General features: G+C 28.2%; 1 protein-coding gene, 1 long non-coding RNA gene and 1 pseudogene across 4 annotated transcripts; 2 read left to right on the top strand and 1 right to left on the bottom strand.

Moving 5' to 3' along the window:
• The first annotated feature begins 1,922 nt into the window (after nucleotides 1-1,922).
• LOC149886450 (beta-1,3-galactosyltransferase 1-like) lies at nucleotides 1,923-13,761 on the top strand. 3 transcript variants are annotated; one of them, XM_090092000.1, is made up of 4 exons: nucleotides 1,923-2,144; nucleotides 9,155-9,213; nucleotides 10,285-11,263; nucleotides 13,415-13,761. In XM_090092000.1, exons 3-4 carry the CDS (start codon nucleotides 10,330-10,332, stop codon nucleotides 13,573-13,575), a joined length of 1,095 nt encoding a protein of 364 aa, XP_089948126.1. In that variant the 5' UTR covers nucleotides 1,923-2,144; nucleotides 9,155-9,213; nucleotides 10,285-10,329; the 3' UTR covers nucleotides 13,576-13,761. The 3 variants fall into 3 exon arrangements, with proteins under 3 accessions (XP_089948126.1, XP_089948127.1, XP_089948125.1); XM_090092001.1 differs by lacking the exon at nucleotides 9,155-9,213; XM_090091999.1 differs by lacking the exon at nucleotides 1,923-2,144 and having other exon boundaries at nucleotides 9,150-9,213.
• Nucleotides 2,392-6,522, bottom strand: LOC149886451 (uncharacterized). Its single transcript, XR_016453847.1, has 2 exons — nucleotides 5,636-6,522; nucleotides 2,392-3,514 (listed from the first exon to the last, which is right to left on the bottom strand). It is a non-coding gene; the product is annotated as an uncharacterized LOC149886451 (long non-coding RNA).
• A 121-nt stretch (nucleotides 13,762-13,882) lies between the features above and the next one.
• LOC149886452 (uncharacterized) lies at nucleotides 13,883-15,371 on the top strand (annotated as a pseudogene).
• Nucleotides 15,372-16,015: the final 644 nt, after the last annotated feature.

Here is a 16,015-nt window from a genome sequence, read left to right on the forward strand (position 1 = left end):
GGAATAGAAGTGCAGCAATATCTTTTTTTTTGACTTCTTGGATTACAATCAACTTTTTTAAAATTATCGTTATATTATTTAAAAGGGAGAAAAAATGTCACATAGAAAGTTGGTGTTACTTTTGAAGTGTCTTTTTCTTGTTTAACGTCGTGCTCTCCTTAAAATTCACGCTGCATCAATCCCAAGACCTTCCGGTGAGAAGATAAAAAATTCTTCAAAAGTCTCCTAGATACGTTTTCTAGCTTGCTTTGTACGTTTTTTATTAAAATTGATTTTAAAAATATTTGTTTATTATTAAAAATAAAACAATCATTTTGGATAATTCAATTTATCAAAAATGATTGGTTTATTATTGGTTTGTTTCTCAAAAATGATTGGTTTATTTTACTTTTACCTAAAAATGATTGCAGGGAGGAGAGAGGTACATACTAAGGGTCTGCTATCGTTTCATTTCCGTATTATTATCATTCCGATTTTAGTGGAAAAAAAAAAGTGTCATCGGATTAATTACGACAAAAAAAATCGGTATAAAAATTTTATTCGGTATTTTAGTTAATTTAAATCTCGGTGTATACCGGAACTCTCGTCATTCCGATGACAATTTTTTTCCGCTATCATATCGGAATGATAACGATACAGAAATGAAACGATACGCAGACGCTTCGTACATACCTCTTCAGTCTAGCTCAAACGGTCCCAAAAAAACAAACAAACAAACAAACAAAAAAAGTTACGCTTTGTTATTATGATCATTTATATTTTGTTGAAATGTATACAACATTTTATCAAGGTTTTTTAGTTTTATATTTTACAAAAGTTAGAAAGGTTCAGATATAACCAAAAAAAACTCGAAACTAATTGCCTAAAGTCTGAAAACTTGATTGTTGTTGTCATGACAGCAGAGGGGAAAGCTCAAACTACTTTAAAGCGTTTGTTAAAATTTTATTAAGATTTTGTTAAAATTTTATTTAAATTTATTTAAAATTTTATTTAAATTTATTTAAAATTTTATTTAAATTTATTTAAAATTTTATTTAAATTTATTTAAAATTTTATTTAAATTTATTTAAAAATGGGTTTATAACGACTGAAAACATTCAAGGTTTCATGATTATATCTGATTTAAAAAAGATTGTATCTATGCTTTTATGTTTTAAGCGTGTTTTTATATATCTAATGCTTTCATTAAAAGTTGCGCGGTAAGAGTTTTAAAAGCAATAGCAAATTTTGAAAATGTTCACAGCAACCAACTCTAATGGCTTAGTAAACGTCGAAAAACGTTTTAGCGGTTCTTTAACAATCAGCGACAAATGACTACGTTAAATTATTAATGTAATTTTTACATTTTAACAAAAAAGATTTAAATAATAAAAAAAACCGAGTTTTATCTGCCGTAGGTAAACATCCGTTATTTAAAAGATATTAAAGACAAAATCACTAAATCAACAGTTTTAGATCTGGTAAAGATACAATAACTGTTAGTTAAACTTAATCTTTCTCCATTTATTTATATTCATCTTTCTATATTTTTTCCTTCTTTAAATTGTATGCTGTAGAACATTTAAAAAGATTGCTCTGAGCTCTTGCGTGTTTTCTAAAAGTGTTTTGAAAAATTATATGCTTTGGTAAATCTTGGAATATTTTCATTGATAGAAACGAAAACTCAAAACAAAAATATGATTTAACAATTAATTTGTTAAAATTATCTTAGGATGTATAATTATATTTAGAAATGTTGGTTGTAAGATAGTAAAAAAAAACAGTTTCTTTAAAAAAAAAATTGGGACGGAAAATAAAAAAAAACAACGGCATTGTTTTGATTCAAATTCTATTTTAAAACAAAATAATCAGACTATGCTGCGGGCTTGAAAACGTTAATTTTAATTAGTTTTTTGAGTTTGATTATTGCACAAACATAATAAATTCGGGTTAGGTTTTGTTTTTAAAAGGTTTTTTAAGTTTATGGTTTCTGATTGAGTTTTTAAAAGATTATTTCACTAAACGGATAAACCTGTTTTGGGAAGAAAAAGTGGGAAAGCGAATGAAAATAGATAAATCCAATAAAGTTTTTAAAAAGAATTTTTTCACCAACTTGTTGTATGCAAATAATACATGCGTACAAGGGAAGCGGAGGATAGTTCAAGGTACGTTAGGGTAGACTTTTATTTTCTTGTTTTTAGAGCTCAGTTACCTTAATGCTACTAAAGTAACAATCGTCTTAACATTTTGTTGGACTTCTCCACATGTTGAGTGCTGCAATTCTTAAAAACTTCTATTTTTTTTTTTGACTTTTGACTTTTAAATTTTTTTTTTTTTTTTTTCTTTAATGAAGCATTTTTGAAGGTCGCCTCACAGAAAGTCGGACTTTTTTTAAAAAAAAGCTCAAACGAAATTAACTTTTCTTAACAAATCCAAAAAAACATTTTACAAGGTGAACGAGTTCGCTAGTGATTGTATATGAGTGCAAATCCAATGAAATCTCTTTCAACATTGACTTTAGAAAATGTTTCTCCATAAGCAACATGAAAATTCTCCTTGAGCAGCTTGAAAGATGTAAAGTTCCAAATTTTTATTATTATTATTTCTTTTATCATGTTGTTTTAAATACCAGAACTTAAAAATGCTGAAGTTGTTGTCATCTAGAATAATTCTTGGCTTAGCGTAAATGAATCGAGTCATCTTTTGATTGATATCAGCAGCAGCAGCAACATATTTATAATTAGGATTATCTCATCTTCTTGCTCTTCCAAAATTTTTTTGTTTCTCGTCTCAACAATTCATCTTCTTTTTAACTTTAAACTGAAGTTGGTGAAACATCTGGTTCTTCTCATGACTGTTGGTGAATAGCTCTTCGTTCAGTTTTTTTTTATGAATCTTTAACAACTGCGAGGTTATTTTTAGCAATAAGTTTGCTTTGTAACTATTTCTGTCGATTATTTGTTGCTCTTGAATTTGCATTCGGCCTCATCGCAAACAAAAGTCACAGTTGTATAACCAGCACGCTGGAAATCTTAAATGCAAAGGTTCAAATACACTTGCGTATTCGCCAATAACTTTTCATGCTTTTTTGCTTAACCGAAGCTCATTTGCGATCGTAATATTGTGAATTCATTTGTATCCATCTTTGTTCTTTTTTAATCTCTGATAATAATATATGTATTATTCCTTCTCGTCGCATTTTAGGGGCAATAAAATATTCATTTACTTTTGAGTTTAAATTTTAGAGTTTGTGTGTCATGTTTTTCGTCAGCCTTTGTTCCATTACGGTTTAGACACTTCGTCGCGTTGGTTTGACAAGGTTCTAACTGACATTTTTGCCAAAATTGACTTAATCATTTTATTAGACTATTTAAATCATGATGAACAAAATAAACTGAAATTTACAGCAATATAGCGCAAAACAAGCAAACTGCTAAAGTGCCAAAGTTCTATCTGCAACTTTATTGAACTAATATTTAGTTTGACAAGGTTCTAACTAACAATAACTTCATAATCTCTTGCTGGTTTTTATTAACTATTATGATAGAGAGTTTTATACCCATCAAAAATCATATAAAAAGTAGGTCTAAAAATCAACAAAAAGTGTTCTAATTTGACTCCGATGCAACTATTTTAACTTGTTAAATAAAAAACATCAGTAATGTTAAAATTTAAACAACTTATAATAAAACGTTTTTGTAGCAATAATAAAAACTAGGCTACGTAGTTAAAAGAGAAAACACGAAGAAAACAATTGTAGTGAAAATGCAAATAAAAACTGATGACCACGCTGAAAAACAAACTTTTTCAAAAAGGAATTACGCCAATAGATATTTTTTTCATGTAAAAGGAGAAAAAGTCCGTGTTTCCAAAACATTTTACCTAACTACACCGTCAATTTCACAAAAGCTAGTTTACCAAAGATTTGAAACAAATACTCCTGCACAAGATCTACCAGGTAAAATAATGAAATGCAAACGCACAGTGCACCAAAACGTACACCAACTCAGCTAGGGATCACATAAAATCTTTTCCAACAGTTGAGTCACATTGTCGTGTAAGAACCAATAGAGATTACCTTGAGTCACACCATAATATTTTAAAAAATATATAATCTTTACAAAGAGAAATGTATAAACGAAAATGTTGAGCCAGTAAAAAAATCTATTTACTACCATATTTTCTCCACCGAATTCAATCTTGGTTTTCATATTCCCAAAAAGGATAGATGCGACCTTTGTGAGAAGTTTAAAGTTGCTGAAAACACTGATACTATGTCTGAAAAGTTGAGAGAAGACTTTGAAAGACATCAAGTTTTTAAAAAAGAAATGAGAGATATAAGTGCTAAAGAAAAAAAAGATAAAAATGTTCCGGTTTTACTTTTTGACCTTCAAAATGTTATTTTGACTCCGCATGCAGAAATTAGTTCCCTTTTTTATCTGAGAAAGCAAAGCGTGTATAATTTGACAGCTTATTTTTCAAAAACCAAAAAAGTGTACTGTGCATTATGAACTGAATCAATGGCGGGAAGAAGCGGCAATTATCTTGCCAGTGTCTTTTGCAAAATTTTGAGTGATGTGGCAGAGGAAAACGACGTAAGTGATTTAATTACTTGGTCTAACTCCTGCGTTCCTCAAAATCAGAATAGTATATTATCAAATATTGTGTTACATTTTTTAAGAGACAATCCTAACATTAACTCAATTACTATGAAATATTCCCTTCAGCTCATTCATGCGCCCAAGAGGTGAATCATGCCCATAGGGAAGTTGAAAAGCTCATGAGGAAAACTGATTTTTTTAGTCCAATTGGATTGATAAGGATGTTGAAACAAGTTAACAGAAAAAATCTTTGTCGTATCATTCAAATGAAACCACATAATTTCAAGCATTTGAGTTAACACAAAAAATCCTTGTCATATCATTCAAATGAAACCACATGACTTTAAGGAGTATTCAGTAACAGCAAAGCTGTTTAACTACAAGTCAGTTCCTTTTTCTAACGTTGCTGTTCTAATATTTGCTTAAACATCTCACATTATACATTTTAAATCTAGCCATGATTCAAAATTGTACAAAGGAACTTGTAGACTTAAAATATATATAAAAGCTGCATTTCTGTTTATGCCTCTCGAGGACAGAGATTATTATCGAGTTGTTCTTCACCTAGAAAATAAACATGAAAAGCTTTTAAGGGTTGTACTTAATGTAAGAAAAATGAGCAAACAAAATGTTGTAACCTTGTTTTGTGACTGAAACAATAATCTAATTTATAAAAATTAGCTTTTTATTATATTATTATTTCAGTTACAAAATTTAAAGTAACTAACTGCTTCAGTCACAAACTTTCAAAGTAACTAACATATTTCTAGCTACCGTTAAATAGCAGTTAAAACCTTGTCATAGTGAGAATATGATTATTTCACTATGACAAGGTTCTAACTGCATTTTGGGGGTATTCCTTTTTCTATGAAGAGTGAAACATTTTTTAATAAAAATTAATAATACTTATAGCAAATGCTTATGTTATCATGAGTAAAAAATATTATCGATAGATTTTAATAATTTTTGATGGTAGGAACATAACAATTTTTAAAATTGATTTACTCAAAACTCTTCGCGGATCAGTTAGAACCTTGTCAAACCAACGCGACGACTTTCGCTTACACACTTAGAAAATTGAAACAAAAAACATTAAGATTTTTGAAAAAAAAAAAAAAAAGATTTTTAATTGAGCTCTTTAAAGATATAATCTTTTAGTAACGAAGCGATAAGAGTCAATTTTTTTCAAAAGATAACAATTGGACTTTTTGAAAAATGAATCTACGAAAAAGAGAAACTTTTTTCAAAAAAACAAGAAGCCTTTCAAATAGCGAAGCTTCAAAAGCAACATTTTGACTTTTGAAAGTCCGACTTTTTCCAAATATCCAAAGTCGGATTTTCGATTTTTTCTTTTATAAATTATTTCATTATGTTAACAACTGAGATGGGAAAGGAACTTAATGTTCGGTTCGAAAAGTTATCTTTCACTTTCGTTTTATCATTGAAGCGTTTTAGCATTGAAGCAAAGCTGTTTACACATTCGAAGGAAATTAAAGAGAAATTTAACACCCTTCGAACGTGTAAACAGCTCTACTTCAACGAAGTCAAGACGAAAGTGATTTATAAGCTAAGTTGTTTCCGTGATGTATGAAGGTATTAGGGCGTTTTCCTATTAATTATACTTGCCAGTTAGGTTTTACTTAAAACTTACCATTCTACATTTTAGTTTTATAATAACATTGTAAATAATTTAACAACAGTATTTGTTTAATTATTCACGATTTTATCGAATATCATCTTTTATTTTAAATCTTACTGTTGGGTTAACATAACAGTGATTATGAATTGATACAAAGCATTATTTGTACTTTATATGAAACAATTTAAATATATATTAAAAAATTAATAATAAACTCCCATCCACTTTCAACGGTTGTTTGCGCCACTGAGTTTCTAAGATTAGTTAAATTTATGGAAAATTTGATTAAAAAAAACTATGCAAACGAAAGCAAACGTTTCTAAACGAGTTTTGGAAGTAGGCAAAATTTTAAATATCTGTAATCAAAAACCTAAAATGTATGCAAAACTGAGTTTATGCTCTAAAAGGTAATCTTTTGAAAAAGTCACTTTTTAAAACTTTATTACTATATTTTTTACATTTTTTCATCAGTGTTTTAATTAACATCAAATTTATCTTAAGGTCATTAAATTTTAAAAAATTTAATGACCTTAAGATAATTTTAATCACGCTTATGAAAGTTTTTTTTTTTTTTTTGTATTTGATTACAAACCAATAAAAAGGAACCAAGAGAAAAAAAAACTCCGTTGTTAATAATTAGCTTCTTATTTTCACGTTTGGCGTGAAAAAATGTTCTCGTTATTTGCACCACGTGTTCCTTTTTTTTTTTTTTCACCACTGCGTTTATTCCTCAACCCTTTCATATATTTCTTAACTTAAGCGGGATAATTTTAGTTAAAGAAAAGAGAGTATTTCTAGTTAAGGTGTCATTTTTTTTTTTTGAATGAAAGCTTATTTGATCTTTTTTTTTTACCACTTGTCACCCATCTTTCACCAAAATTTTTCATAATCTTTTCACAATTCCCATAAGAACATTTTTATGCAAAAAGATTTTACTAAATGCAAAACGTTTTTTTAATGTATCATTCATTAGAGGATAACTGAGTATCCGGTCTAAAACTTTAATAAAAACAAGTCGGTCGGTAAGTCTAAAACTTTTATTCCGATGTAAGTTTTTAAATTCAGTAACCGAAAGAATTATTGTTAACTATGATCGATTTTATTCCAATATCAAAAATTAGCTACCTTTTTTAGGACGCCTATTGCAGCAACCTTTGCATGGAAAAAAAGTTCTCAATTCAACCCCGATTAAAGCAAAAAGTACAAACATAAAAAAGCCTTCAGAGAAAGAGCTCTCTAATTTAAGTCAGAGCATGACCGTTGTGACACTTAAACCTCAGTGGCTTGATCTACTTTTTGATTTCTTATTCCATTTCTCCATCCAATACATTAACTTTTACAGTTGAGAAATTCTGGCTCTTTTTAAGGTTAGAGTACAACTAGAGTGCCTGTGTATAACTTTATTCAATATCTTGAATAAAGCATCCGTTAAACAACTCTTCTTTATAATATTACACTCAAAGAAAAAAATTGGAGCAGCAATATAAGGTACAATCAACTTGATAACTGAAAACTTAAAATTTTACTGATAAGCGCACAGTTTATTTCGTCTAAATTTTTTAGAGACTGGATGTGTTGCTAAGAAACAATTTCACCATTAAGATCAGAGTTATGTATTCGTAAGTTGTTTCTAATGCTTTTTATTAAATGTGGAGGATCAGTAATAATCTTCTTTGGGGATGGTTTCCCGTAGTAAAGAAACCAGGTCAGCCCTTAACACTGTAGAATTATTATAAAAATAAGCTAATAGGTTGTATATATCATACGCTAAATGCTACTTTAATGACATCTCATTCATAATAGTACGATTATATGGGATTGACAGTACAATTATATAGGATTAATTGTCTTATTACGTAACTTTAGAAGAGAAAATAATCGAGGAGAAAATACAAATAAATGAGAAAAAATCAGCAATAATAAGGGTTGAGTCGCTAAATAGAGTAACTATCGCTAAATATCGCTAAATATCGCGAAAAAGAAGTCGCCAAATTTTTAACGCCAGTTTTTACCTCGTTCGCTCATTTGAAGTTGACTTTTAAAAAATTTTATGGGTATTTCCTGAATAGTTACATATTTATCGATCGATCACAGAAGGGTCTGTAAAAAGTTATTTCAAAAGATTTTGTGGAGTTTTTCGTTTGAATTTAAATGTTGAACCTGCCCACGTCATGTAGAATTTGATGCAACGTTTGAACCTTTTCTGAATATTATCTTTTCTAAATGTTAAAAATTATCTCAACATTAAATATTATTTGAATATTAAATTTTGTCTGAATATTAAAAAAAAAAACTTATCTGAATTAACAAGTAAATAAATTCACGTGAAAAAAAAAATTAGAAATAAGTAAATTTGAAATCCTAAATCAATTTTTTGATGTTTAAAACAAATTTACATAGATTTTTTTAAATATCGTTTACAAGGTATATTCATGTTTTTTGTGGAGTTCTTTTCTAAAGCATATCGTAAAAAAAAAAAAAATGTTGTAATTTGATATATGTTCTAAAAAATGCTTAAAATAAGAAAGTGAAACAACACACTAAAGTTTTCAGAAACTATTTTCGTATGTCAGTACAACTGAAACGCTGAGCCAAATTTACCACATCTTTCATTTATCCAAACTTCAAATAAAGTATTTAATTTTTAAGATAATATTTCAAATAAGAAATTAAGACTGTTTAACAACCCCCTTCTATTTTTAACACAGTAGTTTAAATGACAATTATGATCGCTTGATTGTTTGCACACAACTTTAAAATTAAGAAAATCTTAAAGTTTATTATCTCGCGGGAAATTACATTTTTTTGTATAAGTAATCTTTAAATTGCTTCGTCCAAAATTTTAGAAGCTTTGAATTTTTCTTGATAATCCTTGTTGTTGTTTTTATTGTTGCTTTTAAGACAACATTTATAAAGTTCAATAAATCGACTTTAGATCGTTTGCTTCATGATCTGTATGAGTTTTTTATAAACAGCACCTGAAAGAAAGGTTCAGTAAGTGAGGATTTATGCATCTAAAATATGTAAATCTTATTTCTACTTAACTTACATTTTAAGATTTTTTTATGTCGAAGAATTTTCATGGTTCTTTCTTGATCAACATCAAAATTTTGGGCTTTGGGGGTTGTTTGAAAAAAGCCCCAACAAAGTTTTTGGGTTACTTGGTTTCAATTAAAAAAAAGAAAAAAAATTATGCAATTAATAGAAATTAGAAGTATATTGGAAAAATTTAACGAATTTCATTCGTTCCTTTCATTGTATAATCAAGATTATCTGTTAATAACACAGCTCTATTTTTTGTTTTGTTTTTTTTCGACAGCTCTATTACTTACGATTTGTTCTAGTTGTAAATAACCATTTCAAAAATAATAATAATTTACCACTTTGCAGTTCCCACTAATGTAAAATGAAAGATCCAGCACAAAGTACTAATGTAAAATGAAGGACTCAGCACAATGCTAAGTAAAACAGCTAAAATCTGAAAAAGTTTTTTTAAAAAAACAAAAAAATTTAAATCAAATTCAGCAAAAGGTGCAAAATGTGTAAACACCTTGTTGTATTACAAAAATAACCATGCTTTTTGTAACTTTGTAAAGATGTTTAATTCAGCTATGAAAAGTAGAACACGACGTCATTTATTTTATGTTTTAAATATTGAAATGAGGAAAACGTTTCTTATATTTTTTCTAATGTTTCTTTTTAGTAGAAGAGTTTTGAAAAAAACGGGTGCAATTTTTTTACTTTAAAGTATTTTGTAATTACAATAAAATAATCTAGATAGCAATTCTTCAATTCTTTCTTTATAAACTTTCATTATATATAAATTTTCTTTATATATAAAATTTTATTGTATATATTTTACTATGTGAGTTTTGTTTTATATGTACTTTGATTATATGCAACACATTCATTAAGTATAAACATATAAACTTTAATTATATATAAAAATTTATATATAATTAAAGTTTATATGTTTGTATATAAAAATTTACTTTGTGAACATTTTTTGTTATACTGTTACTACATAAAAGTATTTAAATATTTTATCATATACGTTTTATCTAGCCACATAACAACAACGTTGCTGAGCTTCATGCAGCTCATTGCAATATGCAACGACTCCAAGTGGTAAACAAATTCTCTCTCTTCGCTTTAACAATTTTTTTTATGACTTTTTTGGCTTTTATCGTAAAGTCTTCAGTTATCGATTATACGATTTCAAAACTTGAGATGGTGACGGATCAAGTTAAAATTACTCTTGAGACGGCTATCAACAGCCTCGGTGATGCGAAGAAGGATATTGAATCTGTAAATCGCAATGTAGATAACGTTATTCGTACTTTACAGCGAGAAACTAATAGAGAACATTCTAACTTGACTTTATTTGAGGACATAGATTTAATAAAAGAGTACCAAACATTAAGCCACATAACTTTGGATACAGTTGTAAAGTATAAACGCGTTTATAAACTTCTTGTGCTGGTATCATCACATTCAAGAAACAATTGGCGTAGGAAGTGGATCAGATCTTTATGGGGAAACAAAACAAAATGGAGTGAGAAAAATTGGCAATTAGTATTCGTTACAGGGCAAGAAGATGACGACGAAGTGATGATAAATCTAAAGAAAGAAGCTCACAAGTACAAAGATATTATAATTGAAGACGTTTTAGAAGACTTCTACCAGTTGGCTAAGAAAGTAATCATCGGTCTAACCTGGGCCTCACACAATATAAACTTCGAATATCTTCTGAAAGCGGACGATGACATTTTTGTAAACATTGATAATACTATTGAGTTTGCTAACAAAAATACAAGTCCTGAAGGTTACTTTGGCAACGTTGTTGTTGATAATTTGGTCGAACGAGTAGGTAGGTATGGAGTTTCAAAGAAGGAGCACTTAGCTGATCATTATAGTCCGTATTGTTCTGGTGGCGGGTTTCTCATGTCAAAGGCTAGTGTTTCTGAGATATTACCGTTTTTTGACTTTAATAGAATACTAAAAATTGACGATGCTTACGTTGGGGAAACAGCAATGAGAGCAGGTAGGGTTTAGTAAAACTATTTTTGTGATACCCGTTTCTTTTATTCCATAAAGTTTACATTTAAGAACTAGGATTACTTTTTTAGATGTTCGCATCGTTTTTTTTGAAAAAGTTGTAGCATTTATTTACATGATCTTCACCTTTCCTAAAATCTTTAAAATAACTTTACAAATTTTCTATTTAATCTACAAAGTTCAGTCAAATAAAACAAAGCTCAATGAGTTGTCTAAATACTTTTTAATACAAGCTCTCTAAAGGGGTAATGTATATCAACTTAGCAAATTTTGAAACTTTAACTTTTTCAATTTTGATGAAGCTTGATACAGTTCCTAAGCTGATTCCTAATGATTTTTCTGGAGAAGTTTGGGCACCCTATTCAAAGCGGTTCTTAAGATATTAGAGTTTTAAGTATGACCTGATTTCCGTTTAAGGTTGATTTACACGGTCATTTATAACTGAAATTTATAAAAAATATTATAAAGGAAGAATTAAAAGAAGTTCTTAAAAAAGTTTGCATTTGACTATTTTTAAATTAGTTAAACTTCAAAATGGATTAGAAACAAAAGTTTTTCTTTATTATTCTGCACCAGTCAGACTTCATATTATTACACAATGGACCAAATAAATTGTTTGGGAAACATTCAGTTGCTTATTTGCATGTATCATAAAATATCACTTTAAGTTAAGTCAGCTGGGATAGTTGTTATTTAGTGATTTTAATTAATTTTCAATGTTGTTGAGATTGTTTTCGTAAACTTTGTAACAAAAAAACAGGTGTTGTAAAAAGCATGAAGGTAACTGAAATCACAAGCTCAGTAACTGCAAGAAAGAGAGGCAAATATCGACGAACATGTTCCAGCCCTTAAATCTTAAAGAGTTGTCGAAGATACTAATATACAATAAATTTAGAAGAAGTTGATTTGATAGCAGAAAAGCTTCTCAATTTAAACCGCTAGTCTTTTGAACATCTGTTAATATTTTTAAATTTATTTGATATTTAAAATCATTTTTAATATTTTTTTGGAACGTTTTATTTTAATATTTAACACACTTTTAGATTTCAGTTGCAAATGACGTGTAAATCGACCTTAAATAAATGACGTTGCTGAAACTTTTAAAGTTCATCACTGCTTAGAGTATTAACAACACCATCATCATCATTACAATAGAGCATCTGTTTAAGTTGCTTTGAAGAATTTTAAAAAAAATTAAAAAAAAAAAAAAAAAAAAATTGTTCCAAGTAACTTAAGTAGATGCTCTGATTTATTGTTGACCTTTTTTGCTTCCTTTACGAAGTGTGCAAGCATTTCACTTTGACATGAAAAAATGTATTTAGCTAAAAACGTTAAAACTTTAAAAAAGTCTATTCTCCCAAGTATTAAAAGTCTTTTGAGCTATCGTGTAAATCAGCCTTAAACGTTAAGTCATTTAGTCATTAAGTCATTTAAAATTTGAATATCTTAAAAACCGCTTTGAATTGAGTTCTTCAGCTGTACCAAATTGAGTTTGTTTGGAAATATTCGATAATATGTTAGACAATTCAGTTGAATTTGTCATGTCACCTAATGCTGACGGGTGATATTAATTTAGAATTTTCTTGAATATTAAATTTTAATTAGAAAATTAATTAATTATTAATTTATCTTTACATGTTTGTTTTTTTTTAGATAAAATGCATAAAAAAGAATCTTTTTGTGTTTTTCAAAATTTATAAACTCTTAATTATTTTCCATAATCCCAAACTCCATATTTAACCGTAAATCCAAACACGTTCTTCATTATTTTGTGTACTTTTAAAGCCTGTGACCTTTTCCAAAAGAAATAAATGAGTACCGACACACGTGGCGCAGTTGCTCAAAGGATTTGATCTTCTTGCAGTCGACAGAAAAAATGTTGAAAAAATGAAAAGGAAGCTGATGTCTTTTTTGGCGTTTTTATCTCTATTTTCAAAATTGCATTACAATATTTTTCTAGACCTTCTTACTTTGCTTAAGAAAATATTCGAAGAAGAATTTTGAATTAATTTGATGTGTTTAAGCGTTTTTAAAGATTCTAAAACACTGCAAAAACCATTTTTGTGTTCTCCCGTTAAAAAAAATCAGTTTTACCCTGTATTTGTTAGAAGCATTTCTGTTTTTTTTTTTTCTCTAGGCATTCCAGCAACACACGTTCCCGGATTTTATATGAGCAACACGTGGTGCGAGTACAAAGAAAACATTATTGTTTCGCATCCGACAAATGAACACAAATGTATGAAGTTTCTCACAAACCAATCGTTGAAATATACAATGAGAAATGTTAGTGAATCATAATGGCTATTTGTTTCAGAATAAATGTACTTTCTTAGAGTTGCTACCGATTCGCTATCATCACAATGCCACATTTTGTAACTCCATGACCAATGAACCAAAAAGTATAGGATATTTCTCTAAAATGTTTCTGACACAAATAAAATAAAATATAAAGTGAGGATCACAAAAATAACTCACTTAACGATTTTTTTCGTTTGTTTTTCTTCGTTTTCTTCGTTAAAATAAAAATACGATGAGAAACGTTAATAAAGCATAACAACGTTTCAAATAAATGTACTATGTAGTTAGTGATCAACCGGAACAGAGATTTTGCCGGAACCGGAACCAAACCGGTGTCACGTTAAATAAGTAGCCCGTTAAAAAAGTAGACAGATAGCTCTGCGCATGCGATAAGCATGCGCAGATATGATGTTAAGTTTCCGTTACGTAGGTGAAATCTATCGTTAAATAAGTAGCCTTGTTCCGTTAGGTAAATATTTAAAGTTACTTAAATTTCTAATTTACAAGTCAAAAATTTAATTTGAAAAATGCCTGTTCATAACTATTCTGTTGAAGATGTTAAACAATATCTCTCTGATGTAAGGATGAAATATTACAAATCAGAGCTTAAATCTTTTTTAAAGTATGCAAAAAAATTCAAACAATGTGGTATGTAAACATTACATTATACTTTGTTGAATAAATAATTATTGTCATTGAATTAAATCTAAATTTTTACATACTTTAGATGGTAAATTGTATTATGTATAAAGTTTTATTTATCAGAAAAACAAGCATTGTCCACCCAATCTATTTTAAAAGAGCATGATTATTGTCTTAAAATGACTAAACAATTAATTGAAAAAGATGATTTAAAAATAATTTTAAAAAAATCCAGCAAGAGAAAGCATCCAACTTCTCTAACTGATGCAAGTGCATCTAAATCCAAAAAATTAGTTTGTCCTGCAATTTCTTTAGATAACAATTTTTATTCAACATTATCAGCACAGTCAGTCAAGCTGGGCATAGATGTTTTAAAACATCCATCTTGTTGGCTTGATGATACTTTAATTCATATTGCACAAAGCTTTCTTTCATATCAGTTTCCTGAAGTAGGTGGATTTCAAAGTTCTTGGATTTTTAATTCAAAAAACTTTGGTGGTTAAACTATTTCTGGAAAGTTTGTTCAGATACTTAATGTTAGAAATTCGCATTGGGTTCTAATAAGTAGTTTAACATCTGAAAATGGTTCTAATTCTGTTCAATATTATGATTCAATGTTTACTAGATTTAATAAAGGCCCTGTTCCATTACTGGTAAACAGAGTTGCACGATTGTTGTTAATAAATGAATGTATTTCTTCTTTGAATGTGGAGGTCATAAGATGTCAAAAGCAATGGAAAAGATTGTGGGCTTTATGCTATTGCAAATGCTACTGCTTTATGCAATGGTTTTGATTCAAGTTTAATTATCTGGGATAAAATTAGTATGAGGTCTCATTTCCTGCAGTGTATTGAGAGAAAAAAAACGGAGATATTTCCTTACATTTCTTTATCATATGGTAAAAAAGTAGGCTCATTATCATTTCAATGTGATAATTTCTGTCACTGCAATAATAATTTTTTTAAAAACCTTAATAAAAGTTAGATATTTGATTTATTAATTTTTGTTTTGTGAGCATAATGGCTTGAAATCTTTTTGTTAAATACATAAAAATATTTTCTTAACAAAAACTTATTTTAAACAAAACTAATTTTAAGTGTCTTTGATTGATTCGGTTTTAGATTAGAGTTATTAGTAGAGATACAACAAGTAGAGTTACAAGTAGTAGTTATAAGTTAGAGTTAGAACTAGAGTTATAAACAGTAAAGATGAAACTAGACTAGAGTTTACTAAATTTTATATTAGAGTTTATTGTAGAGTTTTTTAAATTAGACTTATTATGATAATTTAATTATTTTAAAAAAAGTTGTTACTATGTTTTAAATTCTAGTTGTATCATCACTCTAACTATTAAGTACAAGTTATAATTAATAAATATAAATTATAAAGATGAAAAAGTTAAAAATAGTTTTCTAATATTATTTTTCTTATATTTCACTTTAGATTGCCTGGTTACATTTCAGGTTACAAGTACTTTTTTAAATTTAAACATAGTTGTCTTTTTTGTTTGTTTCATCTGTCAATTTATTATAATTATCTGGTAAATAATTATAATTATAATTATAATGAAAACTTTCTTCTTTTTTTTTTTTTTTTTGAGTTTTAGGTACGACAACTTAAGCTCTTATGGCTAGGAGTAATTAAAGAAAAAGATTCCATCGCTTATGTTAAAAGTATATTTGATAGGTAAACCTCGATCCCTGTTGTTTATTTGAGAAGGCAAACAACCAACAATCTAGGAGAGGTATATTTAAATGGACGCAAGTTTAATAACAATACAAAGTTGAATGTAAATTTA

This window comes from Hydra viridissima, unplaced genomic scaffold (assembly GCF_058129835.1).
Source record: "Hydra viridissima isolate aposymbiotic clone 2 unplaced genomic scaffold, HvirCarnegie_v1 scaffold_7, whole genome shotgun sequence".
Taxonomy (NCBI): Eukaryota; Metazoa; Cnidaria; class Hydrozoa; order Anthoathecata; family Hydridae; genus Hydra; species Hydra viridissima.

What these genes read in the sequence shown, in the direction of transcription:
- LOC149886450 (XM_090092000.1), top strand. Translation starts at nt 10,330, where the DNA reads ATGCAACGACTCCAAGTGGTAAACAAATTCTCTCTCTTCGCTTTAACA. An exon ending in GGAAACAGCAATGAGAGCAG is followed by an intron (nt 11,264 to 13,414) that starts GTAGGGTTTAGT and finishes TTTTTTCTCTAG; the next exon opens with GCATTCCAGCAACACACGTT.